The sequence below is a fragment of the Sapajus apella genome, unplaced genomic scaffold, assembly GCF_009761245.1.
Source record: "Sapajus apella isolate SASKATOON/1434 unplaced genomic scaffold, GSC_monkey_1.0 scaffold32, whole genome shotgun sequence".
Taxonomy (NCBI): Eukaryota; Metazoa; Chordata; class Mammalia; order Primates; family Cebidae; genus Sapajus; species Sapajus apella.
In genome coordinates, this window is record NW_022436972.1 from 4,002,843 (window position 1) to 4,028,532 (window position 25,690).

General features: G+C 35.6%; 1 protein-coding gene and 1 non-coding gene across 8 annotated transcripts in view; one reads left to right on the forward strand and one right to left on the reverse strand.

Annotated features, from left to right (window-relative positions):
* Positions 1–25,690, reverse strand: part of KATNAL1 (katanin catalytic subunit A1 like 1) — a 96,341-nt gene that overhangs the window by 44,838 nt on the left and 25,813 nt on the right. For 5 of the 7 annotated variants that reach the window (XM_032294404.1, XM_032294401.1, XM_032294403.1 and 2 more), the window contains exons 2-4: positions 25,230–25,405; positions 21,727–21,887; positions 5,688–5,856 (exon numbers count right to left, since the gene is read on the reverse strand). In XM_032294404.1, the coding sequence (XP_032150295.1) occupies positions 5,688–5,856; positions 21,727–21,887; positions 25,230–25,391 (492 nt within the window). In that variant the 5' untranslated portion in view covers positions 25,392–25,405. Of the gene's footprint in view, positions 1–5,687; positions 5,857–7,747; positions 7,891–21,726; positions 21,888–25,229; positions 25,406–25,690 lie in introns of those variants that run through there. The other 2 variants (XM_032294407.1, XM_032294406.1) reach the window with 2 other exon arrangements.
* On the forward strand, positions 23,705–23,807 carry LOC116562575. Its single transcript, XR_004274024.1, has one exon. It is a non-coding gene; the product is annotated as a U6 spliceosomal RNA (small nuclear RNA).

Here is a 25,690-nt window from a genome sequence, read left to right on the forward strand (position 1 = left end):
CCAAGCAAATGAAGAGCAAAAAAAATCAGGAGTTGCAATCCTAGTCTCTGATAAAATAGACTTTAAACCAACAAAGATCAAAAGAGACAAAGAAGGGTATTACATAATGGTAAAAGGATCAATGTAACAAGAAGAGCTAACGATCCTAAATATATACGCACCCAACACAGGAGCACCCAGATACATAAAGCAAGTTCTTAACGGCCTACAAAGAGGCTTAGACTCCCACACAATAATAGTGGGAGACTTTAACACTCCACTGTCAATATTAGACAGATCAACGAGACAGAAAATTAACAAGGATATCCAGGACTTGAACTCAGATCTGGACCAACCAAACTTAATAGACATCTACAAAACTCTCCATTCCAAAACCACAGAACATACATTCTTCTCAGCACCACATCACACCTACTCTAAAATCTAATCACATAATTAGAAGTAAATCACTCCTCAGCAAATGCAAAAGAACAGAAATCATAACAAACAGTCTCTCAGATCATGGTGCAATCAAATTAGAACTCAGGATTAAGAAACTAACTCAAAACCGCACAACTTCATGGAAACTGAACAACTGGCTCTTGAATGTTGACTGGATAAACAATGAAATGAAGGCAGATATAAACATGTTCTTCAAAACCAACGAGAATGAATACATAACGTACCAGAATATCGGGGACACATTTAAAGCAGTGTCTAGAGGGAAACTTATAGCAATAAATGCCCACATAAGAAGGAAGGAAAGATCTAAAAACCAACACCCTATCATCAAAATTGAAAGAGCTACAGGAGCAAAGTCAAAAAAATTCAAAAGCTAGCAGAAGACAAGAAATAACTAAGATCAGAGCAGAACTGAAGAAGTTAAGAGACACAAAAAACCCTTCAAAAAAATCAATAAATCCAGGAGCTGGTTTTTTGAAAAGATCAACAAAATAGACTGCTAGCCAGATTAATAAAAAAGAAAAGAGAGAAGAATCTAATAGATGCAAAAAAACAAAACAAAACAAACAAAACAAAACAATAAAGGGGATATCACCACAGATTCCACAGAAATACAAACTACCATCACAAATTACTACAAACAACTCTATGCACATAAACCTGTAAACCTGGAAGAAAAGGATAAATTCCTGGACACTTGCACCCTCCCAAGCCTAAACCAGGAAGAAGTTGAAACCCTGAATAGACCAGTAATAAGGGCTGAAGTTGAGGTAGCAATTAATAGCCTATCAACCAAAAAACGCCCAGGTCCAGATGGGTTCACAGCTGAATTCTACCAGACATACAAAGAGAAGTTGGTACCACTCCTTCTGAAACAATTCCAAACAATACAAAAAGAAGGAATCCTTTCCAAATCATTTTATGAGACCAACATCATCCCAATACCAAAATCCAGCAGAGACTCAACAAAAAAAGAAAACTTCAGGCCAATATCCATGGTGAACATAGTGCAAAAATCTTCAATAAAATACTGGCGAACAGATTGCAACAGCACATCAAAAAGCTTATCCATCACGACCAAGTAGGTTCATCCTGGGGATACAAGGCTGGCTCAACATAAGCAAGTCTATAAAGGTAATCCACTCCATAAACAGAATCAAAGACAAAAACCACATGATCATCTCCATAGATGCAGAGAAGGCCTTTGACAAAATTCAACAGCCCTTTATGCTAAAAACTCTCAATAAACTAGGTATTGATGGAACGTATCTCAAAATAATAAAAGCTATTTACGACAAACCCATAGCCAATGTCATACTGAATGGGCAAAAACTGGAAGCATTCCCTTTGAAATGTGGCACTAGACAAGGATGCCCTCTCTCACCACTCCTATTCAATATAGTACTGGAAGTTCTAGCCAGAGCAATCAGGCAAGAAAAAGAAATTAAGGGTATTCAATTAAGAAAAGAGGAAGTCAAATTTTCTCTATTTGCAGACGATATGATTGTATATTTAGAAGACCCCATCGTCTCAGCCCAAAATCTCCTTAAACTGATAAGCAACTTCAGCAGTCTCAGGATACAAAATCAATGTGCAGAAATCACAAGCATTCCTATACACCAATAACAGACTAAAAGAGAACCAAATCAAGAGCGAACTCCCATTCACAACTGCTACGAAGAGAATAAAATATCTAGGAATACAACTAACAAAGGATGTAAAGGACCTCTTCAAGAACTGTGAACCACTGCTCAAGGAAATAAGAGAGGACACAAACAGAAGAAAAATATTCCATGCTCATGTTTAAGAAGAATCAATATTGTGAAAATGGCCATACTGCCCAAAGTAACGTATAGATTCAATGCTATCCCTATCAAGGTACCCATGTCTCTCTTCACAAAACTGAAAAAAACTACCTTAAACTTCATATGTAACTGAAAGAGAGCCTGTATAGCCAAGACAATCATAAGCAAAAAGAACAAAGCTGGAAGCATCACGCTACCTGACTTCAAATTATACTACAAGGCTATAGTAATCAAAACAGCATGGTACTGGTACGAAAACAGAGATATAAACCAATGGAACAGAACAGAGGCCTCAGAGGCAACGCCACACATCTACAACCATCTGATCTTTGACAAACCTGACAAAAACAAGCAATGGGGAAAGGATTCCCTGTTTAATAAATAGTGTTGGGATAAGTGGCTACCCATGTGCAGAAAGCAGAAACTGGACCCCTTCCTGACACCTTATACTAAAATTAACTCCAGATGGATTAAAGACTTAAACATAAGACCTAACACCATAAAAACCCTGGCAGAAAACATAGGCAAAACCATTCAGGACATAGGCATAGGCAAGGACTTCATTACTAAAACACGAAAAGCATTGGCAACAAAAGCCAAAATAGACAAATGGGATCTAATTAAATTCCAGAGCTTCTGTACAGCAAAAGAAACAATCATTAGAGCGAACCAGCAACCAACAGAATGAGAAAAAATTTTTACCATCTATCCATCTGACAAAGGGCTGATATCCAGAATCTACAAAGAACTAAAACAGATTTACAAGAAAAAAACAAACAAACCCATTCAAAAGTGGGCAAAGGACATGAACAGACACTTTTCTAAAGAAGACATATTTGAGGCCAACAAACATATGAAAAAATGCTCATCATCACTGGTCATTAGAGAAATGCAAATCAAAACCACATTGAGATACCATCTCACACCAGTTAGAATGGAGATCATTAAAAAATCTGGAGACAACAGATGCTGGAGAGGATATGGAGAAATAGGAATACTTTTACACTGTTGGTGGGAGTGTAAATTAGTTCAACCATTGTGGAAGACAGTGAAGCTCAAGGACCTAGAAACAGAAATTCCATTTGACCCAGCAATCCCATTACTGGGTATATATCCAAAGGATTAGAAATCATTCTATTATAAAGACACATGTACACATATGTTCATTGCGGCACTGTTTACAATAGCAAAGACCTGGAACCAACCCAAATGCCCATCGATGATAGACTGGACAAGGAAAATGTGGCACATATACACCATGGAATTCTATGCAGCCATAAAAAACAATGAGTTTGTGTCCTTGTAGGGACATGGATGAATCTGTAAACCAACATTCTCAGCAAACTGATACAAGAACAGAAAATCAAATACCACATGTTCTCGCTGATAGGCAGGTGCTGAACAATGGGAACACATGGACACAGGGAGGGGAGCATCACATACTGGGGTCTGTTGAGGGGGTTTAGGGGAGGGACAGCAGCGGGTAGGGAGGTTGGGGAGGGATAACATGGGGAGAAATGCCACATATAGGTGACAGGCGGATGGAGGCAGCAAACCACATTGCTACATGATCTGCACATGTACCCCAGAACCTAAAGTACAATAAAAATAATAAAAAATAACTAAGATTTAGGAAATCATTTGAAAACATTATAAATGAAAGACAATTTATAAATTCCAGAAAAAATGTAATTGACATTCAAAAAATGCTGCTTATTTTGTTCTTTGCTTAACAGTCACATTTAAAAACCCACATTTAATTGTTCTGGATTTCTTCTGGTAAATCCAAACCAGACTTTTCATCTAGCTCAGTAGGCAGGGATACTACATAATATGAAAAATCTTAAGGTAAACAAGAAAAAGATATGTGACTTCACAAATTCCATTCTTCCAGTCTCCATCTCTTACTGTAAGACCTTGGCAAGTTTTAGCTCTCTGTACCACAGTTTCTTCCTCGTAAGGTGGGGATAGTAAGACACCTACTTCCCGGGATTATTTCATGAATTACTGTTTAATCACTTTGAACAGTGCCTAGCAAAGCAGCATCCAGTAAACCATGACCATGGTTCCTCTCTTATGTAAACTCAAGACAGAAAGTTGCTCACCCTGTTCTAAAGGTTTATCTAAAAGCTACTAGCAAAGTGGGGGTTGGATTTCAGCCCCTACTTTATTCTGTGTAATGCAAACCAACATTAGCTGCATAAAATGAAGAAAAGAAACAAAAATGATATTTAAGATACAGAATTTCAAGTATCCACTTATGTGGCTTTTGATAATGGGAGGGAACAAATTTGAAAAGTTAATGTATTTATTACTACCCTTCAGTAATCACAAAAAGGATCTGAAACAGAATCACTTGCAGTTTCACAGCATAAAAGCTCTCCCACAAATTACAAATATTAAAAAAATGTAATTCATTTTCAGTGTAACATTGAGGCAGGCAGGTAAAAGTCTTTGAACTATCTCAGAAATACTCAGAAAACATCAATTTTATTGTACCATGGTCCATGTATTATGGATATAAGACCTAGGAAGTTGGTCTAGTGTCCTTATCTACAGATCAAAATTACATGTAATAAAAATATTCAAATATAGTTTTGAAGGATAACCACTTGTTATTAGATATATCTTTATTATACACATCACGGCCTCAATGTGATGACAGATCCTGAATCTCTAACTAGTAAAATAAAACTTCTTTGTGGCAATTCAATTACATTATCATTTATTTATGACATCACAATGAAAACAGGAAATACTATCACTTAAAAATTTTTGTCTTTTTAATAAAATAAAGGCTTAAGAGGCACATCAGATCATCCTGGCTACCTCCTTAGTAAGAATATCTTCGACCCACTGTCCTAAGTCCGTTTTAAGGGAAGTACATAATTTCTACCCAGCACTATGGTTATTCACCAATCAATTTCCTAAATAAGTAAATGTGCATAATGAACCCTAAGCAAGGCAAATTTTCTCAAGCAAAAAAAAAAATCTTGTTCTATTATAATCTACAGATAAATCAAAGATACTTATTTTTAGCATAGTAATTCATGTCCTCATTTTATTCTGTAAACATATATATATGTAGTTTCTTACAAGTCTTTCCCCGTAACTGTTTTCATTTATTGCTCATTTCTACTCAGAATACTTATTAAAATATTTTTCAAAAAAGTTTTAAAGCCTTATTTTTCTCTTACAAGGGATCCATTTCACTAAATATTTTTATACACGTATGTGTATATATATATTTATCACTCCTCTGAGGTAATTTGCATCGCAACATGGCCTTCAAAATACAAAGACTACTTAGGTTTTGAATGAAATTTTTTTCTAACTCTTCCGCGTCAAAATCAGGGTATCCTGAAAAGCCAACAAAAATCATAATATCCACCAAAAGTCATGGGCTTCAAGTGAGTGAACTACAGAAAGACAGCGTCTTGCCTTGTCATCTTTCCCTCTTGCTCTATAATCCTTGTCCCTACTTGTAGAAGGTTTTTCACTCTTTGATATAGGATGTGCTCGGCCTACAGGTCCCCGGGCTCCTACTCCTGCCATTTCTTTCCTCAGAGGTCTTACTTCTCGATTGGCACGCCTGATCTGAGGTGGAGCTCTGACAAAAAAAAAATATAAAAAAATAAAATTAAAATTAATCAAAGGTAAAAGTATCTCAATACTACCCTAGTCAATAAAATTGTTAAATCAAGAAGCCCGAAATCTAATTTTTTTCACCTTTGGACAATTCATGGCCACAACTATTAGGCTGGTTTTCCCAAATTCTTTTTTCTAAAACATACTAGCTGATACAATTATTAAATACACACACATGACACATACAGCAATTAATCTGTCAAAAGTAACTATTAATCACCAACAGAGGGCAACACAGACTATCCCCATCTAATAATCTTAACAGCATAATGGAAAGACAGTAATTTTATTCATTACTGTCCTAAACCAAGAATAAGTGACTTTTTTTGGAAAAAAAAAGCATTAAAAGCTGAAAGAATAGGAACTCTAAAATGTCTGTTTGTACAGTTTATTAATTTGTTTTACAACCAAGATGATTTTCTCTGCTTCTATAATGGAAAATTAAACATTTCATTCATCAAATTACAAATAGCAGAGCTAACAATGAAATCTTCTTAAAGTAATTTATGTGTAAAAATATTCATGTTTTGAGACTGTCACAAACCACAGAATCATTCAAATTATAGTCCTCAAGATGTGATAAAAATGTTTGATAAATACATAAAAGTGTGCATTCAAAATAGCATATTTTGTTTCATCTGCTGTGGAACTTGTCTCCTTCAAACAGTAAGTTTTGAGGTGTCTCAACACAGTTTTTGTCTCTTTTTGGTTCTTGGGTAAGGGACTCTATCACTTCGTGTTTAATCTTAGTTCTCTCTTGAAATGTCTCTACCTCTATTTTCCTACCTTTTCCTTCCCTATAACTATGTATGTATCTATAGCCCTTCAGATCCCATATGTGTATTCCATTTTTAACCACATGCCATATCTATTATTATCCCTTTTCCAGCCTCACACTTTTAATTCGCCTAACTCATCATGGAGTTTCATTCCTTGCATCAGAAAAGGTGACATATATGCATAACTCAAAGAATGGAAAATGAATGAAAAGCCATGAAGGTTGCAAACTAAAGGCCAAAAGGGTCAGAAAAAGAAAAAGAAAATGTGTTAACATGTTTCGAGTCTGATACAGCATATTTAGACACTGGAATAAGACTACATCATGAATTGCTAAGGAAAAGAAAGGCTGGTGAAAACTATCTGTCTATCTATGAGGTTACCATACACTGACATCTCAATTTTTGCAGTTCAGTCCAGTTAAACAAGTATTTACTGACCACCCATTAGGTGGTATATGGCCTCTACCTCACTGGCCCTAAGAGGAGACAAACACAAATAAGCAATCTTGTGAAAGAAATCCATAGAAAAGGAACTACAAAATAGTGCATAGCAATGGCTATGAGACATTTTGAAATTTGAAGTATTATTACATTATTGTCTTTAGGACATTAGTAGTCTTTTAAGCATTCTGCCTATAAAATAAAAATGTGATGAGTCTGGTAAAGAATAAAAAATTTTAATTGTTAAATTGCTCTATTTCTAGTATTTCAATGTGACCACTGTTTACCTAACTTTCTTTTTTTTTTTTTTTTGGTTTGATGAAGGGGTGGAAAGTAATAAAGTACAATTTTACTTTTATTTGTATGCATTTGTGTATATATAAATATCTTTCCTGAATCAGATTTATGGGTATGGCCGAAGACAGTAAAATAAGACCAACAATCTTTTCCACACAGAATGTGCATCAAGTTTGTCTTTTTGTAAGCAGCTTCACCTGCTTTTTAAATAGTCCGTTTTCTTTGTGATCTGGTTTTTAGACTAAACAGCTAGCCACAGCCTCCACTCACCAATAACAAGCCATCCCTCCCAGCTGCACTGCTCGCCCGCAGCTAAGCTTGCTCCTCTGGACTCACTGCTTAGGGTACACTACAGCGGGTCTCAGACAACATTCCTTCTGCCGCCTCAGCTTGTGCCTTCCCCACCTCAGCTTGCGATTCAACGGCCACCTAGGAGTTCTGCTGTAGTCCATTCTGTACACACATCCCACTGGGTAAAGCTGTATTGTAGAAGAATTGTTTCAAAGCTCTTACAGAGGCTACATTCTGACTGTCTGCCATTACTGACCTTGTCTTGCCACTCAATATTCTGATGGGCTCCTAAACAGTCTGAGTGAAACTGTTCAAGAAGCCAGATGTGTCATCTGTGGCAAGGCTCCTGTCTCACAGAAGTGTGCCTCTGCTTTGTCAGTCTTCAGTTCCATCTCACTGCAACTGGATATTACATTTGTAACAGACTCTGTGGGCTCCCCAAAGGACATCCTTGATTCTGTTCTGTACTTCTTTGTCCACTAGCGCATCACTGCACAATGTCATGCTTCAATTTAAGGACTCAATGACAGCTTCCAGGCTGTGTAAACAATAAAGATCTCAAGCCTTCTTTTACCAGTGTCTCTTTAAAAAGAGACTTTAGTAGGGTTGCATAGCATCATTCACCTCTGCCCTAATGATCGAACAGAATGACACTGTACTAGCTTATAGCACTTCAAATTTAGAGAATAACTGGTTAGATCTGCAGGTGACAGACAAAAATATCTATATTGTGTTCAATTCTCCTATTTCAGATTTCCATATAGGAATGAGAAGAAATATGCCTTATTCTATCACAGGCAAATCAGCCTCATTTCCTTCAAAATCCAGTATTTCCTCTTTCTCAGCTGTATTAAATATCAACATTATATGTAAATGTTCTTATTGGTACTGCTTTATACAGTCTACATACAAGTCCTCTGTCAAATACATGCTTTGTAAATATCGTCTCCCAGTGTGTGATCTGCCTTTTTTCTCTCTTTTTTTTTTTTTTTGCATTTTATTTTATTTTCAATTTTTTAGACTCAGGGATATATGCACAGGTGCTCATTTGTTACAAAGGTATTTTACCTCTCTTAACGGTATCTTTCTTGATAAAGAGAAGGTCATAATTCTAGAAGTTCAATTTATCAACCTTTAATAATTAATGTTTAGTGGCCAGTCTAATAAATCTTTGCCTACCCTGAAATTATGATGATATCACTTCCATGTTTTCTTCTAGAAGTTTTACTTTATTACTTTTAATATTTTAGGTATTGATCTATTTTAAGTTAATTTTTGTATAATGTTAGGTGGGAAGGAACAGTATCTTGATTTTTTTTCACCCAAATGGATAATGAATTACCCCAGAAGCATTTACTAATAAGGCCCACCTTTTGCTACTGAATTTCAGTGGCATCTTCATAAATCAAGTGATTTCCCAAGATTTAATCCTTAAGGATAACTTCTGGTTCTAAAAAGGACTTTAGGATTTTTAAATTATTTGCTATCAGAAGATTATAAATAAATATCCTAAGTAGGAATCTTTAAAATATTATTAATTCTTTCAACAAATAGCTAAATCTTACTGAACACAAAGCACTGTGCTACACAATGTAAAAGGCTGGATTAAGGGTCGTGTGCAGTGGCTCATGCTTGTAATCCCAGCACTCTGGGAGGCTGAGGCGGGCAGATCACTTGAGGTCAGGAGTTCCAGACCAGCTGGGCCAATATGGCAAACCCCGTCTCTACTAAAAATACAAAACTCAGCCACACATGGTAGTGGGCACCTGTAATCCCAGCTACTTGGGAGGCTGAGACAGGAGAATGACTTGAACCTGAGAGTCGAAGGTTGCAGTGAGTTGAGATCATGCTACTGCACTCCATCCTGGGCCACAGAGCAAGGCCTCGTCTCAAAGAAAAAAAAGGTGGGGATGGGGAGTGAGAATTAAGTCTTCCCTCATTATCTAAGCAAATAAATCACATTCAGAAATATACTGAGCACCACAGACAATGGTACAATACGAGTTGATGTGAGTTGTTTTGTAACCTCAAGGGTACTTTTTGTGCAGAAAACACTCTCAGAGGCTTACTTTGATTTTTAAAATATTCAATTTATTAAATTTAAAAATGCAAAAAATCAGCTTTTCCTTAAAGCTTTTAGATTCAGCTACAATTTTTTTTCTATGTACATGCCTGGGCAGATTTTAGAAGTTACTTTTAAGAAATTTTTCTTTTCTTAAAAAACAAAAACAAAAAACAAAGTCTCACTCACTCTGCCACCCAGGCTGGAGTGCAGCAGCACAATCCTGGCTCACTGCAACCTCCACTTCCCAGGTTCAAGCGATTCTCTTGCCTCAGCTGAGATTACAGGAATGTACCACCATGCCCAGCTAATTTTTGTATTTTTTGTGGAGACAGATTTCACCATGTTGACCAGGCTACTCTTGAACTCCTGTCCTCAAGTGATCTGCCCACCTCAGCCTCCCAAAGTGCTGGAATTACAGATGTGAGCCATTGCACCTGGCCTGCTTTTAAGAGATTTTAAAATAATGCTTGGTCCCAGTTACAAACCTGGTTAATAAAATGCCACCAGAATTTTTTAACCAAATTTATAAATTTAATGTATTTTCTTCTTAGTTCTTATCTTACTTAGTAAGCATAATTTACATATAATTACTTTTATAAACTTATAATAAATTGTTTACAAATAAGATAATATTAAATTTCTCCTAAGAGTTCCAATAAAGTACTTAACATAAATTTTCATGTATGAAAAAAATCACAAGTCTAAATTAGTCCATAATACATTTAAAGTGGAATTGTATGCATGTCACTCTCATTGGCCTATTTTCTTAAATATTCCAAGTACATAAAAATAAATATGCAAATATACACATATTCTTTAACAGAAAAATATTATTACTATAGTTTTTATCCTCTTAGACATGTCTAGTCTTAATTTTAAATCTACCTGGAGTTAAAAGATCTGCTTAACTACTAAAGACGACACTTACCATCCAACTTAACCAAGGTAGTAGTAAACCAGAAATTTCAGATGGTTTAAGATCTGAAGCTACAGATATATTTCTCACAACAAATATTATACAATCCCACTTAATATGTTGGGGGTTGGATTCTCAGCATTTTGATGTTACCCATAACAGTTACTTAAGCTGGAATATTTCGTGGATTCTTGTCAGTGTTTCTTAGGAGCCATATGAAATCTTATTTAAAGTTGCTAAGCCATTCATTCAGTCATTTCAAGAGTGGGGCAAGCGGTGTGAAAACTACTAAACCTTTCACTAATGATGGAATTCCATCACTCCCAGGCAAGTTAATCACTGCTTGTATCTTGCTTTTCTTTGGCTCTACAGATAGGTCCTTGTCTTTACCATTAAATTCTAAAAATCTTTGAACTTGAAAAACCTAAGATATTTATTTTTTGCCTAACTCTAAAGACTTTAAAACTTGACGAACGATGGTATTTTTTCATATTATCAGGACTATACAACCTCCACTCTACAGAAAATAATATCAGTTGAACTTTAGATAAATTCTCACAGGTCTTCGTCCAGTTTATTGTCAACTTCTGAGATTATTCTGCTGATTTATAAAATGAAGTGGATACCAGAAGCATGTGACATACTACCAGCACTCACTAAGCCTATAATTTAGCTGAATATACATACATATTTTACAATTATACTAGACATCTCTTTCTGTCCACATAAACCCTGTAACTAAAGCCTTGGTGAAGAAGAGTCCTCAACTCAAATATAAACAAGTCACAAAAAAACAGCAAACTGTTAAGACAAGCCTCTCAAGAATTGATAACAGAACTACAAAAATAACATGCAGTGACAACAAAAACAAATAAGCTGAAAACCTTTCCACAATAAAACATGTAGGAATTCTAGGTAAAATGTAATCAATATCCTTTTATATACACAGCTGGTCTTACTGTAAGATAAGTGAAATACCTAATAGACAAAAAAGACAGAGAGACATGTAAGCACATGAGCTGAAAACATGGCAGTCCTTCAGTGTTTGGGACCTCGGACATATGAGGGCTTGAGATTTATTGATCACAAGTGAGATCTGATACAGGGCCGTAGGCCCACACAAATCAAAGAAGTTGAGACTACCACATAAAGCCAGGATCCTCAAAGGACAACCACCTTCGTAAAAAGGGTAGAATTTTAAAGACAGAAGAAATAAGTACACTTTTCTATTTGGATCTACGTTCTACATTTGTAGAGTGAAGCAAAAGCGCCCCCTAGATATAGCAGAAAAGGGCCCATCCTCATGTGATTTGGGACTGAATTTTATACTACCTTAAGCATAGAATGTGGACATAAAAGCATGCCTAAGGCACATCCCTAAGGCACCTGGCTGAAGCAAGCACAGAAGTCTCAGGAGTGACACCTTCTTCAAAACAAGCCACATATTGAAATGACTCATTAAAACCTTGAAGAAACATTCTCAACTTTACCACAAAAAAGGCTCACCAGAAAAAACAAAAAGCAAGATGACTCTCAATGACTCTGATAAGAGAGCTGCCAGTTACAGACAAAATAAGTATAAGTATTTTTATATGATTAGAAGCATTTAAAAATTTTCAAGCAAAAGATGTACAAGTCTTTAGTGTAAAAAAATAAATTGACACTTAAATAATTCATAGTGACACTGTTTAACACAAAGAAAAAATCTTAAAACCAATGAGAAAAAAATGTTACCTATAAACAAACAACAAACAGAGTTGATAATACAAGCCAGAAGACAAAATACTTTCACAAATGTCATCTTCAAAGTATAGAGATTAACTACAAAACTAGTATTTTATACTAAAATATCACATAAGAGCGACAGGAAAATACAGATATTTTGAGAAAAGAACTGTTAAGTTTACCACTAATAGAGACCTTGGCTGTAAAAACTGCTAAATATTCTTCAGCAAAGATGAAACTAAATTTAGAAATAGTCAAATGCAAGAAATAGTAAACCTAACCACTGGCAAACACACGAATAAACCTAAATAAGCATTTTATTTACTCATTCTTTCAACAAGTATTTATTGAATACATACACTGTGGCAGGCAATATTCTTGGTGCTGGGGGTAAAGCAGTGAACAAATAAAAGGCCCTCACCTTACAAAGCTTACAATCTAGCAGGGACAGGAAGACGCACATAATTAATTTAATATAATATGGTGGGATAATATAATGTAATACAATATATTATCAGGTGGCAATGAGTACTATAGAGAAAAATGAAGCCGAATAAGGGAACAAGAGTGGTGACAAGTGAAGGGGTACATATTTTAAATAGGGTGGTCAGGGTAGGACTCTCTACATGACATTTGAACAAATGAGGTGAGGGCATTTGCCATGTGAACATCAAGTAGGGTGGAAGTAAGGGATGGGCAATAAAAATGGCAAACGTATCTTGAGCTCTTCCTATGTGTGCAGATGTACTTCATGCTTGACATGGGTTAAATCACTTAACTCTCAAAATAACCCTATGAAGTAATTTTCATATTGATCCCCAACTTACAGAAGAGGAAAATGAGGGACAGGTTGAATGATTTGTCCTCAGAGAAGCTATGTGGTAGGGCTAGGAGAAGAACCTGTTCTTGCACGATTATAAAGAAATACCTGAGACTGGGTAATTTACAAAGAAAAGAGGTGTAATTGGTTCACAGTTCAGCAGGCTGTACAGGGAGCTGGCCTCTGCTCAGCTTCTGGAGAGGCCTCAAGAAACTTACAATCATGGCAGAAGGTGAAGGGAGAGCAGACACATCACATGGCCAGAGAAGCAAGAGGTGTGGGGGTGGGGTGAAGATGGGGGAGGTGCGATACACTTCTAAACAACCAGCTCTTTTGAGAATTCTATCATGAGAACAGCACCAAAGGGGGAAATCAGCCCCCATGATCCAATCACCTTCCATTAGGCCCCTCCACCAACACTGGGGATTACAATTCAACATGAGATGTCAGCAGGGACAGAGATCCAAACCCTACAGCCTGGTGAATTGTCAAGTTCTCTGCAAAGGAGGGTAAGGACCTTCTTCCTACTGCTCTTTGCCTCCATAGGGTCCACAAAGCTAAGGACTAGGGAGCAACAAGTGGAAGAGATAGGAGAAAGAGGCTGCAGCCAGAATAAAAGAAAAGAGGAAAAAACCAAAATTGTGTAACGTCACAGAAGACTCAAGAGGGAAAAGAGGGTTCCAAAGAATACGGTCAACATTATCAAATATTACGAAGAAGGTTAAACAGTGTAAGTTCAGAGAACAGGCAATTCATTATTAAGTGAGGAAGCTACTTGGTATTTTCAAGAATTCAGTCCCAATACTGCAATGACTGGAGAGCAGCAGGATTTCTTGTATTTAAGAAAAAAGGGGCCTGGCACGATGGCTCACATCTGTAATCCCAGCACTTTGGGAGGCCAAGGCGGGCGGATCACGAGGTCAGGAGTTTGAGACCAGCCTGACCGACATGGTGAAACCCCATTTCTACTAAAAATACAAAAATTAGCCGTCGTGGTGGTACGTGCCTGTAATCCCAGCTACTCAGGAAGCTAAGGCAGGAGAATCGCTTGAATCCGGGAGGCAGAGGTTGTAGTGAACCAAGATTGTGCCACTGCACTCCAGCCTGGGTGACAGAGCAAGACTCCATCTCAAAAAAAGAAAGAAAAAGAAAAAAGAGGCAGTGAAAGACAACAGATGAGTACTACACATTCAACAGCAGTTTGCAAAGAAGAGGGGAAATGACAGTCACTAACATGCAGCAAGGCAAACATTTTTTCAACGAAAACATAAAAGTAATGTGTTATGGCTTCATTCTGACTTACCACTATCTTGTTCCTTACTTAATCTTCAATGAATTATAATTTCTATCTTTCAGTTGCCTTTTCTGTAACATTAATAAAAAGAAATACCAAGTTTTTAAGCACTTACTGTATTACATACCTAGAATTGGAGAGTGGAGATTTAAGAGTAACCACTGAGTGCCATAAAATAATGCAAATGCTCCCTAGAGAAGACTTACATAAAAGGAACAATAAAATAACATAACCAAATGGAATGTCCCCCTACCCTTGGAACACGTTAGGTCAGAATTTAGACCCTGAAAAACATGTGCTTCCTCTGTTCTCAATCTCAGTCTTGCTTGCATTTTTCTCCTTGCTGAAATGATTGCACAAGCGCTGACCTCTCTATCTGCCCACCTCTCTGCAACCACACCCTTACAACCAATGCCTCCCTGCTGTGACTCTGAGCCAGTTGTCCATGCACTCCCTCGACATGTGCATTAGATCCCATCTCCTTTTGTCACCTCAAGGACATTGCCCATGGATCATCAATTTTCCTCTTTCTACTGCAGCATTCCCATCAGCATACAAACATCCTGCTATTCCTTTCTCTCTAAAACAACAAACCTTAACTACTTGTCTTCCCCAACTAGCACTCACTCTCCTGGCTCCCTTTTTTTAGCAAGACTCATTGAGAGAATTGTACATACTCTCATCTTCTGCTCCTCTCTTTGTATTCTCTGAACCACTCCATCATTCTCTACCATTCCACCAAAACTGTGCATCAAGGCCACCAGTGAGCTCCTGCTGCTAAATCCATGCCAATTCTCAATTCTTATCCTATCTGACCTAGATGCATTTGATAAAGTAAATTAGAATCTTTAATTAAGCCTCAATGTCTTCTTCTAAAAAACAGGGATGATAATAATAGTACCTATTTTAAGGTTGGTTATGAAGATTTAAAAAGAAATAAACCACATAAAAGCACAATACCTGGTTCACAGTTAAGAACTCACCAAATGTCAGTTATTAGCGTGTTTAATCAGCCCTGCTACCTACATTCTACTCAGTCTAAAAATAGAGTCCATCCCATACTCCAGAAACAGAATTTTAGAAGATAATATAACTCCAGAATTTTAAGAAAATGACTATAATCTCAATCTGCAATAGTATTAGGCAAATAACCTATTCCATCATATAAAGAATGGCCTTAAAATTTCTTTGTCATTAGTTGTGATGATGCTGAAATAACTACATTAACCCCAATCTCTCTCAGAGTCTGGCTCTCATTTCTAACCCTTATTCAACAGCTTGATTTAGATATTATCTGCTCCAATTTTTCTTTCATTCTCTATATCTCATTAATCACCAAATCCAGTCCATTCTTCCTCAGTAATGACTCACACCATCTACAAAATCATAAGCCTAAGAGAGCAGGGAACATGTCTGTTTCTGCATCCACCACATGTGGGACAGCATCAGGAACAGTACTATACATATATTAGATGCCAGCATCCTACAAAGCAATCTCATTTCAATAAACATTTTACAGAAGGGAAAATGGGGTATAGAGAAAGGAACTTGTAGATCACTCAATCAGTAGTGGAACTGATACAAAAACTTGCTCCCCAACCTTCTAATCACAGGAAAATAACTGAGCCAGAGCCTGGGTGAAATACCTGTAATGCATGAATGATAGTTTATTCTCTATCAGTGCTTGACTTTGACCTTAATTGATGTTTTTCACTGCAAATTGGGATGAAAAATACTGCCAGTTACTTAATCTCTCTGAGTACCCAAAGAAACATAAGACAACAACTTTAATTCCAAGTCAGTAAGGATTTACTCTTTGCTGAAATTCTACAGAATAGCCCTAAATTGATCAAAAAAATCAATCTTCCTATCTATATGTATACAGAAACACATTATACCATTCTTCTTGGTTCTTGATGAAATAGCATTAAAAGGCCTATTAGAGTTTTAGTGCACCTATAAAGAAGAAGTAAAATGATTAATTTCAGGTTTGCGTGTCCTATTTCTTACTGCTACCTCTTCCAAAAGATGTAACTTTGAAAGACCTACCACTTGGAATTGGTACTATATAGGCATTATAAAGAACAACATGGAGAGTCCTCAAAAAATTAAACAGAACTACCTTATGATCTAGCAATCTCACTTCAGAGCATACATCCAAATAAAATCCGTATGTCAGATCTCTGCACTCTCATGTTCATTTCAGCATTAGTGGTAATAGTCAAGACATGGAAACAAACTAAACATCCATTGACAGATGAATGGATAAAGAAAATGTGGTGTGCATATATGTTGTGGGCAGGGTGTGTATGTACGTACTGTATGTACGGACATACGTACACACACACACACACACACACACACACTCACACCCCCCAAGGAATATTATTCAGCCTTAAAGAGAAGGAAATTCTACCATTTCCTTGTGACAGGTGAAATAAGCCAGATGCAGAAAGACAAATAGTACATGATCTGACTGTGTTAGTATGTTTGTTTTTGTTTGTTTTTTCTTTTTTGCATTGCTATAAAGAAATACCTGAGGTTGGATAATTTATAAAAAGAGGTTTACGTAGCTCATGATTCTGCAGGCTGAACAAGCATGACACCAACATCTGCTCAGCTTATGGTGAAATCTCAGGAAGCTTACGATTATGGCAGAAGGCAAAGGGGGAAGCCAGTAAGCCAGCATATCACATAGCAAAAGAGTGAGCAAGAGGAGTTGTGGGGGGCAGTGCTACACCCTTTTAAACAATCAGATCTCATGTGAACTGCACAAGAATTCATTCATTATCAAGGAAATGGCACTAAGTCATTCATGAGGAATCTGCCCCATGACCCTGTATCTCCCAGTAGGCCCCATCTCCAACGTGAGATTTGAATGGGACAAACATCAAACCATATTACTCACTTAAATGTGGAATCTAAAAGAGTCAAATTCATAGAAAGAGAGTAGAGTTGTGATTAGCAGGGGCTACAGGAGAAGAAAATGGGGTTATATTGGTCAAAGGGTACATAGTTTCAGTCATGAAGGGTAAGTTCTGGATATCTGATGTACAAGGTGACTATAGTTAACAACACTGTATACTTCAGTCTGCTAAAAGGGTAGATCTTAAGTGTTCTCACCACAAAATGAAAAAGAAAAAAGAAAAAAATGATAAACTACATGAGGTAATGGATATGCTACTTAGCTTATTGTGATATTTTAAAATACATATATATCAAATAATCTACCTGTGTACCTTAAATATGTATAATTTTTAATTGTCAGTTACATCTCAATGAAGCTGGGGGAAAAAAGGACCTACCACATTTATTTTTTAAGCTAAATAAAGAATAGCTTATTGAATATACACCATGTTAATACTACTGCAATATAGAAAATACTAGTGTCATGGCTTCAGGTTATCACTGGAAGAAACCAACTCATTAAAGAAAATGTAGTTAATAAGCCTACATATAAACTATTATAAAACCATTTCATTAATACAAGAAACATTTTAACTTAGAACACTAAGAATGAGCTAGAGACTTCATATCTTTGGAGTTTAATTCTAAAATTGCCAATACCTATCATCACGATCCAACTTTCTGTAGCCCAGTTTCCTCACATTTAAGGCAATGAATCAAAATTTTAAACTATTATCTTGATGTATCCAAGCAGCTGCTGGTGATTTAAAATTTAATTACGATTAAACTCAGCAGATGCATGACACAGAAGTAGAACTTCAAACAATGTGGCAAAACCACTGATGGAAAAACCACAGTACACAGATTACCTTGGTATGCACCAATAGGGATGGAGAAGTGTGTGTTAACGAAGTGAAAAGAACAGAACCATAAACAGGGCTACCAAATTAGTGGCTAATGCCAAACACACCAGAGACATCACTGAAATGCTTTGCATAAAACAAGGTAAATTACAAGGTGACAGATGGTAAAAAAAAAAAAAAAAAAAAAAAAAAAAAAGAAAAGAAAAGAAAAAACTAAACAAGATAAAATAAATATTATATTTTCCTATTGACTTAAATTGTAATTTCAGTGTGGTGCTCACATGGAAAGTTCTTTTTAGTTACCCTTAAAATATCAATATTTCATTAAGCATTTTCAGTTTCTTTATTCTCCCACCACTGCTAAGAATGTTAACAAGTAGATAATACCAGGATATACAAATGTGTATCAAAATATACCAATAATATACCCGCTGAGTATATATATAAAAGTAATATAGCAGAGTGTATACAAATAAGACTCCTGAATATGAAGAGATCTGGTTTCAAATCCTGGCTCTGCCACTTTCTTATTCAGATGACTTTGGAGAAATTACAAACTATAAGCTTCAGTTTCATCACTGTAAATGGGGTTCATAATAATAAATAAGCAATGATAATATGGATACACAATAACAGGACCTAAACTTCTTGGGATCACTTGGGTTTTAAATAAAATAATGCTTATAACATATACAGTAAGTGATTAATAATTATTAGCTACCATTCTTTCCGTAAAGATAATCACCAACTGCTTATGACTTGGACATTTAAAAAGCCACATCCACTCTGTCATAGTTATTGAAATGTTTCAGGAAACTAAAGAATTAGTAGAATCTGCAAGGGGAAAAAAACGACTTGTGTTTTATGACTGAGGCTATCATTTTTAATTGTTATTCTTGATATTTCTCTAAAAGAATGTTGTATTCCTTTATTTCAGAGATGACCATTAATTTTAATTATTTATAACATGCCAGTTACTGTCTTAATTTTTTTTATTCAATTCCATGAAGTAGAGATCCCCATTTTACAGATAGTGAGACTAATGTTTAGAGAGGTTAAATCGCTTGCTCAAGGTCACAAAGCAAGTAGATTTCAGAAGCAGAAATGACAATCTCATCAACTCAAGTCAAATGTCTTTTCATTAAACCAAGGATATCCAATGACTATATCTACCATTCACTATCACGAGGTAAAAATCTTATTATATTTGTTTTACACGACCTGGAGAAGAAAAAAAGTTTATGAAACAAGAAAAATATTATACAACTGTAACCTTCTATAACCTTTAAGTCTAAATTTGCAATCTGAATATTTATTTTATCAGCCCTTGCATACATTCTGTGCCATGAAGCAGCGTAAGAGTTAGTTCATTAACATTTGCTTTACACTGTTAATTGATGAAGGACCCACTGTTTTTGCTTACATAAAAATTTATTCATAAAGTTTTAAACTATTAATCCCATGCTATTACTCAATGTATTATACTTCCTTCTCTAGTAGAACCTTGTAGAGTATTTTCTTATTGTTGTTAATGATATACATAGGAATGAAAATCTTTTTTCCAGACAATATGCAATCTGAGATTTGCTTTTATTCAGGGTTTCTGATACACAAAGAAAAAAAAAAAACACAAACACATACAATGGCTATGAACAAATAAAACTTTTTTTTAAATTTAGTACAGAGAAAGGAGAATCAGTGAAATACATTCTGGTCCATTCATCTTTCACTTTCATTTAGAAAAAGGATTTAAAAACAAGTACAAGAATAAGTTAGATCTATGTTATGAATAGTTCAGAAAGAAAAAAGAGAAGAAAAAAAACTAGACTAGTGTTATTTTAGTAATGTTTGGAGATTAGCAGTCATCAATGGGAAAATGTCATCTACAAATTTTTATTCAGTTTGAGCCATCAATATTGGTTATTAGCTGTGGACAATGCTGGTTGAAATCCATCATGGTGCTCTAGCATATATTCCTATATTTGAAGGTATTGTCAGCTCTTAGCTTTAAACTAGAAGTATATTTTAGAATTAATGACTTTCAGTAAAAAACAAGGTATTTCATTATACATACATACATACAGGAAAATTTCAAATTCTAGTAGATTACAATGCCATTCTTTCAGTATAGATATTTATCTTGGAACTTCCAGGGTAACAATGATATGACTCTTAAAACACTGCCTTTTGAGGGACATGGGTTGCCTTAGTATAAAACACCTGAAGGTGGTTATATCGGAGGAAAAATACATTAATACATTGTTGTAGACCTTAAAAAAGAATCCTCATCTACTATTTTCAACTGAAAAACCACAAAATTATCTGTAATTCAATGGAAAAAAATCCAAGGAAATAAATTAACCAGTTCTCATAGTTCTTAAAATGTTTTTAGAAAATTTCAACAGATGATTACAGCTAATGACCAAAGGAAAACTTATTTTTTATGGTGCAATACTCTGGCCATGGTACCACTTCACAATAAAGTGGACAGAAAGCCAGAAAGACCTAAATTCACATCCTGATTTAACGTGATTAGGATCTCCCAGGTTTCGGTTTCCTCACTTGTGAAACTAATGGAGTTAACTCATTTAATGTTAGTTAAATGCCAACTACGTGCCAAACCCTGTGTTAACAATGGAAGTTTATTACTTAATTTTTGTTTTAAGTAAATAAAACCATGGTCCTTGTCATTGCAAATCTTGTGAAGAGACAAATAAATGCAACATGATAACCACTATGCACAAACTACTATGTCTGAGCAAATCAAAAAAGACTGCAGAGGGGATAGTCAGTTGAATTGAGACTTGAATGAATATGAGTTGCTAAGAGATGGGGATTACGGATATTTCTTGAAGAAAGAAGACACTGCACAGACAAGACGACAAAGGCAAAAAGAGAGAGGTTTACCGTAAAGGATGCACAGGCTGGGATTAGAGAAAACTGGTGGGAGATGCCACACTGAGGAATCTGACCTTTAAGCAGTAAGCCACTTAAACATTATCGGTAAGGTTCCTCCTACACTAAAACTCTGGAAATTGGCTGGAGGCCCAACCAGCTAAATTCAATTTCTCCACCACTTCATTTGAAGTTGTTAACAGTCTCTTCAGGCAAAAAAGCAAAACTATTCAAATTTTGATACTGCCATTATGAAACCTAAAAGACCTCTCTTAACTGATAAATTTTAGGACCAGCAATAGACTTCTATTGTTATTAGAGTCATAAAGCATTCTAAAAGCACAAGATATGTAACAAGTCAATTACTTCTGTACTTTATCAGATAAAAAACTGTAAACCTATAATAAATGTGAATATTAAAAACAGATAATGAATTTACATGTCCCCCAAAATGTTTTTTCATACTTTGTTCAAAGCAAGCTTCATTGTGAACATCAATTAACTAGAAGCACCTAAAGAGAATATAAAGCCCTATTTACCTGTGTTCTGCAGGAACAGGGGGTGGCCACACAGCAGGATCTCTAAATGGTTCATCTTGACAGGACACAGAGAAATCTGGAGGCTTGTCGATTTTAAAACTTTCTAAAGTGCTGACAATACTTTTAACTTGTTCATATTCTTCCAATAATTCCTGCCGAACCTTAAAAAAAATAGGCTTTATGCTAGAAACTGTTTAAAGACTTCATAAATTGTAAATAATAAATTGCTATAGAGTGCATGTTTTCTTAAGGTCAAAGTATGAAAAATGAATCATTAAAACATTCAAAAACACAAAGAACTATTTCAAGTAATACAGAAAGAAGGGCAGAAATTGGTTTGAAAAAACATAATTCTATACCTTTTAATAAGGAAAGTAGTTACATATCTTTCATAATGGAATTCCATTTCTACAAAAGAATGTGATGATCATTAATACAATTGAAAACAAGCAACTAAGTAGGTGACAAGTTAACCATTCCCAGAAATCTAAAATACTGTGCTAAATATTTTTAATATATTTCTAAATAGATTTGAAAAAATTGTAAGCCAAAATTTTCAACACCACTTCCTATTCCCAATATCACTAAATATAAAATGCCTGTCATGAGTGTCTGAAAGTTAGGAGTGGTATAATACTATGAATTACAAACTTCCAGGTTTGTTTTGTATTCTTTTGAGACAGAGTCTCGCTCTATTGCCAGGCTGGGGTGTAGTGGCACAATCTCAGGCCACTACAACCTCCGCCTCCTGGATTCAAGCTGTTCTCCTGCCTCAGCCTCCCAAGTAGTTGAGATTATAGGTACATGCCACTATGCCCAGCTAATTTTTATATTTTTGGTAGAGACAGAGTTTCACCATATTGGCCAGGATGGTCTCGATCTCCAGACCTTGTGATCTGCCTGTCTTGGCCTCCCAAAGTGGTGGGATTACAGGTATGAGCCACCGCACCCCAGTTTTTATTTAAATTTTCCTTCACCTGAAATCTGAATCATTTTGGCCTTATTTAAATTATTTCAAGTTCTGAATAAAGTTTATTTTTATACCAAAGACAAAATTTTTCCTGTATTTAAAAAACTTAACTGAGCACATATTAGGAGCAAATTCTTGTGTTTTCAAACTTTGAGGCCAAACTAATTTTCAAAAGCAAGCAGATAAATATTAAAAATTACATTCAAGACCAGTCTGGGGAAACAAAAATATTAGCCCAGGCATTAACAGCAAGAGGCTGTAGTTCTAGCTACTCAGGAGGCTGAGGCAGGAAAATCACTTGAGCCTGGGAGTTTGAAGCTATAGTGAGCTATGATCACACTACTGCACTCCAGCTTGGGCAACAGAGCAAGACTCCATATCAAAAACAAAAAAAGAAAATTACATTTATAAAATCATTTTAACAATTCTGTTTTTTTAACCAGAAAGCACATTTTACTGTAAAGCAGAGTGTAAGAAAGTTTCTCTTATCATTATATTGAATAATATATTAAAAGAAACATATGAAAGAGTTACAGATCCAAAGAAAAAGCTAGGTAAAATTCAATTGCTAATATATACAATTACACTCTACTGGGATATGCTATATTGAAAGAAATGTAATTTCAGAACCCAATGGAAAGAAGCATAGTAGAAATAAATCTGAGTAGAAATGGTCACTATTTAACATACACAATTAGGAACATATCAAAAATATTTCCATAACAGATTAATGAAACACCCTGCCTGTGGCTAACGGGAAGCATAGAAGAAAACAACTAAAATTTTCAGCCTGAGTTAGAGTAAGTATATAGTTCTCAATGAACATAATTTGGTAACATTTAATTAGGAAAATAAGCTAAATTTACCCTCAAAACTTAGGAAAACATCAATTTCTGACTAATGGAAAAATTAGATGAAACACTTGAAAGGCATTAGTATATAAAATGGAAACGTCAAAGAAACACTTGACTTTGTACTTTTAAAAGATTTTAATTTTAAAAGTGGGGAGTGTTTGCATTGGCAGCACATATACTGAAACTGGAATAACAGAGGAGATCAGCACGTCCCCTGTGCAGGATGCACACACACTCCTGAAATGTTCTGTATTTTTTACTTAATGTTTTCTAAAAAGGCTGTTAACGTTATTTTAGTATAACAGGTGAAAAATACAAGCTTAAATAATAAGCCCTTATAAAAAACAAAAGGCAATTTTGTTTAACTAAACATCACTGAAGATAGACAGATGATTTATTTCCTTAAATGAAGATATGTTGCTTATAAGTATGATGTGCAAAAATTCTTTTTTAAAAGTTACAATTAATTTGGAACTGGGGCAGCAAAGTAAGAACTATGCTAAACATACTGATCAATTAAAACATTAAATTTAAAGAACAGTAAGTGGGGAAATTAAAATTCAAGTTTTTTAAAACTCTTATTAAATAAGCAAATTATATAGTCAAAAGACAGCAAATACAGTAATGTTTTCTATTAGATTATTGACTCATTTGCATTTTTAAGGAATCTTTCAGAAGAGGAGTTTTGTAAAATGGGTCAAAACAACATGTAAAAATAAAAGGGAAAAGCTCAAGGATGAATACTTTATTTCAGGTTCAGCACAGTGGCTCACACATGTAATACCAGTGCTTTAAGAGGCCAAAGCAGGTGGACCACTTGAGGCCAGGAGTTTGCGACCACCCTGGGCAACACAGCAAGAGCAAGGCCTTACAAAAAACTTAAAAATTAGCTGGGCAAGGTGGTGTGCACCTGTAGCCCTATCTACTTAGGAAGCTGTGGTGGGAGGATCACTTGAGCCCAGGAGTTTGAGGCTACAGTGAACTGTAATGGCGCCAATGCACTCTAGCCTGGGTGACAGAGCAAAACCCTGTCTCTTAAAAAAAAAAAAAAAAAAAGAAAAGAAAAGAAAGAATAGCTGGGCATGGTGGCTCATGCATGTAATCCTAGCACTTTGTGAGGCTGAGGTGGGCAGATCACAAGGTCAGGAGTTCGAGACCAGCCTGGGCAACACGGTGGAACCCCATCTCTACTAAAATACAAAAAATTAGCGGGGTGTGGTGGCAGATGTCTGTAATCCTAGCTACTCAGGGGATTGAGGCAGGAGAATCACTTGAACCCAAGAGGCAGAAGTTGCAGTGAGCCGAGATGGTGCCACTGCACTCCAACCTGAGCAACAGAGCAAGACTCTGCCTCCAAAAAATAAAAGAATGAATGAAATACTTTATTTCAAATGTCTGTAGTCACACAATTAGGTAACTAATTACAAAAAGAGAAAAAAGTAAAAGTAGATTCAATCAGAATTAAATATCTTCAAACCATACCTCATGGAACATATGATCACAAAAACAAAACATTAGGTAAGATACTAGAAAATTATTCAAAAATATATTTTAAATATATTTCAGTATTCAGATAAATAGAAAATATTTCCATCTCAAACTCATTTTCCAACTCTAATCTCTCAAGTATAATAGGGTACTACTTTCCTAACATATCTAATACTTTAATATCATCTTACCTGTTGCCATTTGCCTTTGATAGCTGGATCTCTTATTGACTGGCAATGTCTCTGAATCTGTTGTATCACCCCCTGGTAATACACCATTGATGAGTCGTAATTTCCAAGAAGGGCATATTCTCTTCCTTTCTTTGCATTATCACAAATCTCAGCCAAATTCATCTTCTTTCAGAGACCTAAACATAAAATATAATGACCTTTTAAAAATTTTCAGCACTGACTTTAAAACATTTATTATTCTTTAAAATGTTTAAAACTACTTTTTTTTTGAGACAGTCTCACTTTGTTGCCCAGGCTGGGGTGCAGTGGCATGACCCTGACTCACTGCAACCTCTGCCTTCCAGGTTCAAGTGATTCTTGAGTAGCTGGGACTACAGGGATGTACCATCATGTCCAGCTAATTTTTGTATTTTTAGTAGAGACAGGGGTTTCACCGTGTTGGCCAGCCTGGTCTCGAACTC